Source organism: Pygoscelis adeliae, unplaced genomic scaffold (genome assembly GCF_000699105.1).
Source record: "Pygoscelis adeliae isolate BGI_AS28 unplaced genomic scaffold, ASM69910v1 Scaffold21, whole genome shotgun sequence".
Lineage (NCBI taxonomy): Eukaryota > Metazoa > Chordata > Aves > Sphenisciformes > Spheniscidae > Pygoscelis > Pygoscelis adeliae.
Genome location: NW_008824243.1, coordinates 9,094,830 through 9,106,515, shown reverse-complemented (window position 1 = coordinate 9,106,515; position 11,686 = coordinate 9,094,830). Strand labels below are relative to the sequence as shown.

Below are 11,686 nucleotides of genomic sequence, written 5' to 3'. Positions count from 1 at the left end.
CTTTCCCTCACAGATCTCTACGAACACATATTCATCAACTGCAGGCTCATAAACAGCACATTTCTGAAGGAGAAGGAAGGCTGTCACCTGGACTTCGAGGAGGAAAATGATTTCCTGATCTACCTGGTCAGCTTTCTGGGCAGCCTGTCTGTGCTGCCGGGCAACATCATCTCTGCATTACTCATGGACAAAATAGGGAGGATAAAGATGATCGGTGAGTGGGGATGATGGGTGCATGACACAGGTTGTGGGTGGGAGTTCGACTCTGCAAAGAGGCAAGGTCTGTGTGAAGGTCTTGCTGCATCTGCACACACTAACGCAAGCCGAGATGGCTCAGGTGGGGATGAGTCTTTCTCATATCAAATGGAGCAGAAGGGTAAAAAGACTCCAGGGTGAAGCAAGGGACCTACTCTGTGGCAGTGGGCAAGTTACCTGCTCCCCGCCTCCTCACCCTGCTTTTCTGTGTATCTGTGACATCCACCTTTTTTATTTTGGCTTTTATGTCAAAGCCTGTATGTTTATCCAGCTCTCAGCACAACAGGGTCGGAGCTGAAGCAGGACCTCTTGATGCTGTTGAGTTGATGCTGATGTCCATAGCGCTCTGTATAAATAAATAAACACTTTGCCTGTAGCAATGAATATTCACAAAGATTGTTTGATGTGGCTGCTTGACAGCCGAGGAGTTCCCTCTTTTGGTTTTCTGATTTTCAAATGATTTTACAAACAGCTTCAGAGAGCATATGTAGATTAACTGACTATGTCACAGCCAAGCAAGATGCTACCCTTTAGCGTTATGGGAATAAGTTATCACCTTATCAGCTTTATGACCACTTCGCGAATTTCTGGTGTTGTTTCCTCCAGGGTTCAGCCCTTGCTCTCCAGGTACTATGAGAATCATGCCTCGAGGGACAGCCAAGTGAGTTTAATAAAATCAGGGATGTGGCTCAGGGGTAAGGGATGACTTACTCTCTTGAGCTCACCTATCTCTCTCTTCTGAGAACAGAGGGAAGTTTAATTAGCATAGCCTTACCGTCAGACAGGTTAAGGTAAGCAAGATAACCCCCACCGGTGTGTCAGGAATGAATGCTGGGGGGAAAATGAGCGTTCATGTAGTGAATTTGGAAAAGACCCAAACAAACCAGAGGGTCTGCGGGAAAGAAATTAAATAAAGCTGAATGAGAGTCAGATTGTCCACCCTGCAAACATGTCAGCATTTCAGCATTTTCATCTGGAATTGAGATGACAGCTGGAATCCTAAAGGCTTATTTCTTCTGCAGAATGAAAAGTACAGGACAAAAATTAGTAACAACATGTTGAAACATTTCACTATGGAATTTTCAATTGAAACAGCCTTCTGGCATCCCACCCGTATCACTCTGTTGAACATATTATTTCTGGTCAGCTCAACGTGAAATCTGAATTTCGCTTTTGCGTTATGTGCCTCGCTGGGACTTCAGTTCAGTTTTATCATGTGCCGCTAAACCCCCTCCTGTGCCAAGTGTCAGATCTCCTGGTGCACACACGGTGACCCTAATGCTGCACTGTACCTCTTCAGCAGAGGGAATATCCATACGGCACAGTGGAGGAGGTAGTTTGGCCAGGTACCTTGGAGGAGAAGTGGATATGGAGTCCTGCACGGCAGCTTTTAATAGGCAGGGTACCGCAGTGGCAAAATGCAACATAACACCCAAAATAAAGGATTTTAGTTCCAGATCAGCATCAAAATTATTCTGGATGGTGTCAAATTGATTCAAAAAACCCCAAACAAACAAAAATACAGTTTCGTTTCATGGTAGTAAATGGAGATTTTTCAGCAACAACAGAACTTTCCAGTGAAAGGTACTTTCATTTTGGAAAAATTGCATCTTTCAGGTGAAAATTCCCAATGGGGGAGAAGGCAGTGATGTAGCCATTAATATTTCTGAATCTGAACTGTGCCTAACTGAGCATGAATGCTCTCACTTTCTCCCTCGGTGGTGTTCATAAAATTATGGCTCCTGTGCAAATGTGCCATGAAATCTAATGATGTTCTTATAATTAAAAGAGACCTCAAGTGCTTCATACAATTGAAATTATCCTAATTGAGGCTAGAAACGTGTCCAGTGATTTCAATATGATATGAAATGCACCAGCTCTTCACTCAAAACTCAAGTTGAAAAACCTTCACAATGATTCTTCCTCCTCATTGACTTTCATGTTTACTTGCCTCTGCTCTTCCTGGGTCCATCTGGATGTCTGAGATGCTGGAAACCTGCCTGGAAAAGCCTGTCTTCAGAGTCTCTGTAGAGCAGGACTATCAGGAAGATCAGATGGTCATTGAGAACATTTTCAGGCTGGTTTCCATCATCAGAGAATGACAGATAGGCAGCATCAAGGTATTTTTGGATTGTTGCAGATTTAATTCGTTTTGGGGTGAAACACCATCACCTGAAAGTCATCTTTATCAACAAATCTGTTTGCTCAGCTGTGGACAGGGGAAACTGGTGCCAACAGTCTTCTCTTGGTTTGCCCCCATAGGTGGCTCAATGTTGATCTCAGCAGTGTGCTGCTTCTTTCTCTTTTTCGGCAACAGCGAGTCGGCAATGATTGGCTGGCAGTGCCTTTTCTGCGGGGCCAGCATTGCCGCCTGGAATGCCCTGGATGTGATCACCGTGGAGCTCTACCCCACTGACAAAAGGTGCTCAGAATATTTCTCCTTTTAGTCTCCACCCTCTGACTTTGGCCTCAGTTCCTGATGGAAAAAGTCAATGCTCACTCTAGATACATGTAGATGGGGGGAGGTGTATTTTTTTTTTTTTCACCAGTCCTTAAGGGCTGGGTAGTCCTGCAGCTATACTGGATCAGCAGAGACATTTGCAAGCATAATTCTGCATGCACAGTGGCTTGTACTCAGGGAGTCGCGTGGGTGTATGGAAATTACAGGGAGATGAAATACAGAGTCTGTCATTTCCATGGATGTGCATGGAGGTCTGGCCTTTCAGACTGTATCCCCCAGCCTCTTGCCATAGCTCATCACTGTGTCAGCCTTCTCCTCCCCAACCTGGAGACAACCATGTGCACAGGAAACTCTGGGAGAATGTGCTGCAGAAGAAATCCCTCCTTACAACATCATTATAGGCCTTTTTTGCCTTTTTCAGGCTGTTGGGTGAAGCCAGAAGGGAAGGAGAAGGACTGTGTTTTGAAGGCAGTGTGCTTTTAGCTGCTGTGCGAAGCAGGATTTGGAGGAGAGCCCGGCTTGTTTCTCTGGTGACAACCCACTCCAGCCAGTGCTTGGAAGGGCTTTGACAAGCTCTAGAGCAGGTTGTGTCCTGCTGTCTTTGGGGAGGGCAAAGGCTGTCCTCTAGGGCTAGGAAGAAGCTGAGATGACAAGGAGAAATGAGTACACACAGACACTCTCCTCATTCACAGACATGCAAAACAGCAACATCTATTTATCTATTTATTTATTCTGCCTGGCTTTACTTGCTAGAAGCATAGCCTGGGCAACATAAGAGCATGCACAAAATTACCCATCCACATCTTCTGTAGTTATGCCGAGAACCTCCCTCCTAACCATTGCTTTCTGCTTTGCTTCCCCGCAGGGCAACGGCCTTTGGCATCCTCAATGGGCTTTGCAAGTTTGGTGCCATCCTGGGGAACTCAATCTTTGCCTCCTTCGTCGGAATAACCAAAGTGGTTCCCATCCTTCTGGCTTCCTCTGCTCTGGTTGGAGGTGGCCTGCTCGCTTTGCGCCTGCCAGAGACTCGAGAACAGGTCCTGATGTGAGCAACTGAGGCCAGGGGGGTCGGGGGCGGGCAGACGTAGAAGAAGAAAAAAAAAGAGCCATGTTCGGAAAAATCGAAATATCCATTTCTATACTGTTCTGTCGATACCTCAAAGAGAGAGGGCGGAGGGAAAGAAGAGCCCAAAGGGATAAAAATGAAACCCCTAAGTTTCTGACCCTTTTACAGCCACAACTGGTGCATGCAGCTACCACACACCCCTTGCAGAGCTTGGGTTTAACCTTGCCTACGCTGGGAGTCTACCCTGTCCCTCTCCATCCCAGTGTAATGGCACAGGACGCGAACAGTGGCTTCGTGCATGGTGTGCCTGTGTGGGTGCGAGCGTGTCCGATGGGAGAACAAATCCTGACCCCCTTATGCCTTTGCTGAGCTGTGAGATACTGCCTGCCTTGCCCAGCACTCCTTGGCAATTCATATCAGCTGTGCTCGGACAGGAGGGCATCTGGAGGGGAGGCAGGTAACAAACCTGCTGCAGGTGAGCTCCAGCAACAGGGACGAGAGCTACAAATGTGGGAGTGACCCTAGCTGTCTTGATTTTGGGGTTACGCCTGAACTGCCTGAAAGAGTGGGAGTCTCCTGATTTCTGGAGGATATGAGGGTGGGTGCTCGGCACTCTCAGAAGAATCAGGGTCTCAAAGCCCTTTACTGTCTTCACTTGGACATAGAGAATCGCTAGGCACCTTCTTGGTCTGGGAGAGAAATCTATACATAATTTTATATATATATGTATTTACACACACTTGCAAACGTATATATATACACAGATTGAAGTGATCAGCTATTGAAATTTATAATTTTTAATTTCTGCACCCTTAAGAAGATCTTAAGAGAGACACCAAAAACTAATCCCACTAATTCAAGATTATGTGGAGTCATGACCAATTTAGTGACACTTCATTCTTTATATCCAGACACTGAATATTTAAATGTATTGATGGCTGGGAATATATATTTCTATGATGATTAAGAATTGTTTTCATACAACTTTCACAGAGGAGAAATTGATATGATGTTGGAGCATTCCACAAACCAAATGTGTACATAATATCCAGTGTAAATAGGGGACTTTTTGTCTAATACCTAGAGTATGGTAAGAGTGAATTTACCAGCATTTTAGCCATATTATTTAAAGAATATGATGCTTGATTTTCTTATATACTTGGGTCTCATTGAAACACTGTAATCACAGTTACTTAAAGCCATTTAAGTTGTTACACAGGGAATGCACGCAGCAAGCTTTCACTGTACAGAACATTAAATTCTCCACTAAGTGGCACAGTTAATTTTTATATCCTGTAAAGACCATTTTTGAAATTCATAGGCCCTTTTGATCATAAGACTTAAGTCCTGTTGCACCTAGAAGCAGAGTCGTGTATTTTTGGATATACTTTCTTGGGAAGCAAGAATGAAAGGCATACTGTTGAATAACACACCAATGCTCACAACTGACTAGATAGCGCTAATTAAACCCTTTCAACAAGCTCAGCAATAGACTGAAATTAATCAGAAACTGTCACATAATGCAGGGAATTTGTCTCACCAGGATATTTTGTGACATTAAAAATTCTTTTGTACTTTTGCTAAGGATCTTCCTATTTACCTTTCTTTGGATCCCATTTTTTTTTTCTTTTTTTTTTTTTTAAGAAGAACATGCAGGGCTAGGCTGAAATCCAGCAGGACTGAAGTCTAACACCTCTGCCTTCAGCTGTGCAGAGGCAGCCTACACTAACAGCTCACACGGGGGCCGGCCCCACGTAACTGTGGGAGTCAGCGTCGGTCCTGCTGCTGAGGACAGATGGAGGACAGAGAGCGTGGTTAGATCACAAGAAGCAAATCCTGGCGGATGAGGCAAAACCCTCTAATGAGCATCACTTTTAACATTGTGTCAATCAGGGATAAACAGTTACAGAGCAGCTAGGCTACAATGGGCTGTTTGGGATTTTTGAGATTTATTCTGAGGTTTGTGAAATTGATAAAATCACAAGCTGCTGTAATAACTGAGCTTATTATGCCTCATTTCTTCATTTTATAGGTAGCTTAGGGCCTCTTTTTGATTTGTAAAAAAAAACCTTCGAAACAGCAAGGTTCCTTCTCTAAGGTAGGAGTGAATGTAATTATGTCCTTTTGCAGCGGTTCACAGCTTCTGTTGAGAATCACAGCCCAGAATGTGTTTGTTTCTCTAAGAAAGTCTGGTCTTTTCGCATGGTGAGAAGCAGATAAATATGTATTTCAACACAAAAGATCACCATGGCCTTTATGTTTCATCCATTTTGTTGGGCTGTGGACACCAATTACTGCATTGCAGTTTTGGGAAAAAAAGTTCTGGACTATTCTGTTGTGCTTCTCTGTGGAGCCAGAACTTATCTTTATTTATTTTACAAAGCACTCTTAGTTACATATTGTCCAATGCTCTGACAGCAAGCCTGACTATTTGTATTCTCCATTGACATTGTACAGTGACTCTAATGACATAATTTGTTTTGCAAAACTTCTCAGTTAATTTTATGAGAAGGAAGAAATTGAGGTCTTGAGGAGATAGAAATGGTAGGGTAATATTAGGATATGTTATCAAATCTTAGAAACCTTTCTTCGTTACAGAATGGCTCTTTCACAGGCTGCTAAACCTCACCTTCAAGAGATTAGCTGGGACAAGGTAAAGAGCAATAGGATCTTCTTGTCAATGTCACCCAGGCTACCCACGTGACTGTAGAAACTCTTTGGACACCTAAAATCCATGGGCCAGTCACTTGAGGGCTAGGGGATAATGCATGTGTGTTGTGACAAGGCTCCTATCCCTGACTTGACCTAATAGGAAAGGGCAAACACACACTGCAGATGGTACACAAAGGCCTGGGAAAGGACAACAACGAACAGAGGAGAAAGGAATAGCTAAGGAGAAACCATATCGCCTAGCCTTAGACACCTACGAGTTAGATGTCTGGATCTGAACTCATCACCCTGGGTTCCCATTATTCTCAACTGAAAGGCATGGGCAAAATATGTGACCACGCTCAGGCACCATGCCAAGAAGAAGATGGGTTGCTCTGGATAGCCCTGCTCCTCTCCTTCCGTAACAGAGAAATCCAGGGCAACGGCTCCAGCTCAGGCATTTGCCTTTGTGACAAAGGGCTGACATCTCCCATCCAACTTCAGTGTGAACAAGGCTTAGTCAATACTCCTGATGTGTTTGTTTATTGTCCTTGTCATGTTGTAAATCAGTGTAGGCTTAACACTACTGCTCTCCAGAGCAAAATGGTTCATGGGTGCAGCCCTCTCGGCATTGACTGTGTTTTGATTTGGGTCTCAGTTTCAAGCTGTGGGCTACCTGCTAGGCTAAGCCTGAGCCACAGAGCCCCGGAGCACCATGCAGGGGGAGATTTCTCACAGGGCACCTCCTCTGATGGCTCAGCTTTATTTCTACTGCAAAATCAGCATTACGCCTGCAGTGCAAGGGCCAGCATGCCTCCTACCCTGGCTCCCTCTGCCCATTTTTCACAGAGTGAACAGTCTCCTTGTCTTCAAGTTTTGATACACTGAACCATCCACAGAGAAGAGGAAAACTGCTGACCACTGATGATCCCTGCAGAGCAATATTTCCTCGTATTCATGAACTTTACTGCAACAACATCTCCCATCCAACTTCAGTGTGAACAAGGCTTAGTCAATACTCCTGATGTGTTTGTTTATTGTCCTTGTCATGTTGTAAATCAGTGTAGGCTTAACACTACTGCTCTCCAGAGCAAAATGGTTCATGGGTGCAGCCCTCTCGGCATTGACTGTGTTTTGATTTGGGTCTCAGTTTCAAGCTGTGGGCTACCTGCTAGGCTAAGCCTGAGCCACAGAGCCCCGGAGCACCATGCAGGGGGAGATTTCTCACAGGGCACCTCCTCTGATGGCTCAGCTTTATTTCTACTGCAAAATCAGCATTACGCCTGCAGTGCAAGGGCCAGCATGCCTGGCCCTGGCTCCCCCTGCCGACATTTGCCACAGTGAACAGTCTCCTTGTCTTCAAGTTTTGATACACTGAACCATCCACAGAGAAGAGGAAAACTGCTGACCACTGATGATCCCTGCAGAGCAATATTTCCTCGTATTCATGAACTTTACTGCAACAGGGGCACAGAAGACCAAGACGGGGAACTTGCCTTAAATCCCAAAGATGTCTTCTAGAGGACAGCTGGACCTCTTCATGCATGCTTGGCACGCCAGTCCAGCCACTTAGCCAGGGAGAAGGTGGGTCTAGGGAACCAAAACTGGCCTGTTGTGACTTAGTGTCTTTATCTGTACAGCAGTGTAATGGGGGTCACCGGAGGAGTTCACTACTGAGCTTCTGAGCATGCAGAAACAGACATTTAGAGGAACACAAAGCACTGTTGATACTAGTACAAAAGACCGGTGGTATTACGATAAGAGTTCTTATTAAGTTCTTATATAGGCCTCCTTATATCCCCTGTCGATTTAACTGGTTGTCGTATACCTATTCCTTTACATCAGTTGTGCAGGACAGCTCCTGCCACTGCCTTTGGCTCTGCTACATCCTACTGGTGGTGGCTGCAGCTTGGGCTGGGTGGGGTGATCTCCCTCCATATGATCCTCCTCCCCTTGAAATGCTATGTGACTTATAAACAGTGGTGTATGGATCTTTTGGACTAAGAAAAGGGTCACTCTTGGAAAACCCATATCCAGAGCCAGATGTTCTGCACACTGGGGAGTGGCCAGGCAGCCCGATGTCCTTCGGTGATACGGGAGAGGTGCACTAAGGGATATTCCCTGAGTCTGGGAGCGGCCCAACCCCTGAGCTGGGTTTACACAGGGGCACAGAGCAAGGCTGCATGGAGCTGAGCTTTCTGCAGACATGCAGGTCTCTTCCAGGTCCTGCTTTGAGACCTCCAACAGCAGAGTATACTCTGATACCGTTAAGGAGGCACTAGGTCCATTTATGTTCCCTGCTTGTGTCCTTTGACTTTTCCAAAGTCAGAGAGTATATTTTTAGGTTTATGTAGATTTGAGCCCTATACATTACATTTCCATCAAGTTTCTCCTTCAGTTTCTCACCCTCGTATTAGCAAATGCTGCTTTTAGGAAGAATCAAGCCTGGGAACTGTGAAGGAAACAAAATGAAAGAAATTCTTTGCTGTATGTGATGCTAGTGCTGTATAAATGTACACACGCTGCAAGTTCCACTGTAAATAACACCCAGTGTTGTGCATTTAATGAAATGGTTCATTTAGATGTTCTGTCAGCTCTGTGTGTGAAATAGCCAATTCCAGTCCCTTGGTTCCTTTTCTTCATTTGAAACCTTTCTTCTTTTTTTTTTTTTTTTTATTTGATCTGTGTCTGGTTGTCACTGGAAATTACAGCTGTTCCAATGGACTTTGGTTTTGTTCTCTCTGTCACATTAAAAAGCTGGAAGAAAAAGAATGACTCTTGTAGTGCTTGTATTTAATGGGTCCTTTTACAAGGGTGGTCACGGGTGACTCTGTACCCTGACAATGAGAGGACTTCCTCTGATGTTTGCTCTGTGTACATCCTTGCTCTCACAAACAATCCCACCTCAATTAAATCTCCCTCTTACCACCATTTTACCACACTGTGTGCTTCCTAACATACTACATGAGAAAATCTATGTCCTGAAAATTTTTCTGGTGGAGGAAGCATGAAATATTTTTAAGTGCCATGCAAAACTGGAAAGCTAAACTCTGCTTTGTAACAAGAATATGTTAAAAATAAAAGTTTCTTCTTGTAGCTAGGAATGGCATTTAACCCTAGCATACACTGTTCTGGACATATTTCTAAGGTTGTTTGTGCTTTTTTAAATTTGCAGATCTTTGTATAAAGCTAACTATCCGCCCCATGCTTTCAGAGCAGGATGATAGAGACCTGCACAACATCAACTGAGTGGGAAAAGAGCTCATGGCATAAGGAGTGGAGGCTGGTTGGCAGACTATGGGGTTTATGCATGAATTTCAACTTTATGTATTCCATAAAATGCAGTGATGTCTCTTCCCCCAGACCCACTGAAGGTCAGCAGGGTTTTGATTCTGAGTCACGTCTGGCTGGTTGATAAGGCATTCCGGTGCTGAAAGGTTGTCAGGTCAATCAGTGTTTAGTCCTCTCTTCACGTACATTGCATAAGCAACATGCTAAAGCTAATATTCAAGTGAGAGATAAAGAGCCAGAAGATATTTGAAACATAATAGAGGATTCATGAAGGCTCCTCCGTCATCAGGAGACTAAATCAGGCATTTTTCCTCACCTCAGGTTCAGCCTTTCTTCACAGGACCAATCTGAGCTGGGTGAACCAATTTGGTTCACTGGGTGAACCAAAGCCAGCAGCAGGCTGGGGGAGCTGGTAAAGAACTGGTCTCAGGTGGGAGCTGCCAGGCGTGAATTTTGCAATGCTCGTGTCCGACTGTGGAGTACAGAGCTATGCAGTCAACAGTCCGTAAGCCCCTTGTGTGTGTTCTGCCTTTATGTAGGAAAGCGTGTATTAGCAAACACCGTCAAAAAGTGTTTTCTAAGAAGAAGTGGGCTTTTAAATAAAGGTCAGAGATTTGCACTGAAAGCCTTGGAGGTGCGTTCGAGTAGTCCTTACTCCAGGCTAGTTGACATTCTGCATAAGGCTGAAATCTCGGTAAGTAGGAAAAATCCCATATTTGAATGTGCAGACAAGGTTGATGATAAAACCTGTGCATAAAAAAGCCCTGACTAATTCTAAAGTAGGATGCAGGGAATTTAAGAGCAGGATTATGTGGCATGGCCACCTGAGATAGCATAGGATGGACTGGATGATAAGAAAACCTTTGCAAATCTGTTTCTATTTTTCTATATTGATGATTTTACCTTGACCGTCTCATGTTTCTCACTATGTGGAGTTTCTGGCACAGATTCTCGTAGCTACCAATAAATGACCCAGATTCCCTGGATGCGCAGGTTTACCCAAGCTGTCACAGAAGGTTATCCAGCAGAGGAAGAAGGCTGGAAATGACGGCATTTCCAGCAGCCACTGAATCCAGAAATAGGTCTGAGTGATGCTTCTGAATTGTGAAGTGACTTGATATTGGGAATATGCTTTGAGTTAGATTATGGTAAGCTGGTCCACCATTTTATCAGTGATCCTATATCTCAGACCCTGGTTTTGGGACTCTCAAAGTAGAGATCAGACCTAGCAATTTGAGTTCACATCGGTTCAAACGTCGGGGAAGAGCAACAGCTCTTGGTTGTTGGTGCTAGGACATGGAGCCCTGTTTTTCCAGCTTGTGGCAGAAATTGCTGGAAACTGAGCACCCTGCCAATGCACAAACCCTGATACGACTCTAGCTAATATCAAGTGAGTCTGTGTTTCTCAGACCAGCTTCTCATAAGCAAATGTGTATTACACAAAAAGAACTACCCAAAGAGGTTGCCACAGATTTTTCTTTTTACTGTTCTCAGTGGGTGAGGAGAATTAACTGAAGAATTTGCAGACGTCTTGGCCCATGATAATAAAAACAGTTAGGGTTTATATATAATTTTTAACATTTTAAGTGTAATACAGTTATTACTGCACTAACCCTCAAAATTTGAAAAAATTACAAGTGAGATATCAATTTATCGTTCAGCACTTGTTTCACCTATAAAAATATGTGTGTATCTATATATATATATGCACGCATATGCATTTATATATAAAACTAAATTGTTATGCCTAACCTTGCTGGTTCTGCCTCAGCTTTTTCGGGCCCGAAATTAGTCTCAATAAGACCAGAAGATGGCAGCAGTTGCACACAACATAGACTGCCGGTCCCTGCTCCTCAGTACCTCAGTAACTGCAGTGCTGCCTGCAGGAGGCTGCACCCAGGACCAGGAGTCTTGGCCAGGACCCGCATGAGGCACAGACGGGGCGCTGCAGCAGTGCCGTCAGG

The 11,686-nt window shown here is 44.4% G+C and overlaps 1 protein-coding gene across 1 annotated transcript in view; it reads left to right on the top strand.

Annotated features, from left to right (window-relative positions):
• SV2B (synaptic vesicle glycoprotein 2B) overlaps window positions 1–3,765 on the top strand; it is a 27,738-nt gene extending 23,973 nt beyond the window's left edge. The window contains exons 10-12 of the mRNA XM_009335178.1: window positions 14–214; window positions 2,518–2,677; window positions 3,582–3,765. Of these exons, the coding sequence (XP_009333453.1) occupies window positions 14–214; window positions 2,518–2,677; window positions 3,582–3,765 (545 nt within the window). The remainder of the gene's footprint in view (window positions 1–13; window positions 215–2,517; window positions 2,678–3,581) is intronic.
• Window positions 3,766–11,686: the final 7,921 nt, after the last annotated feature.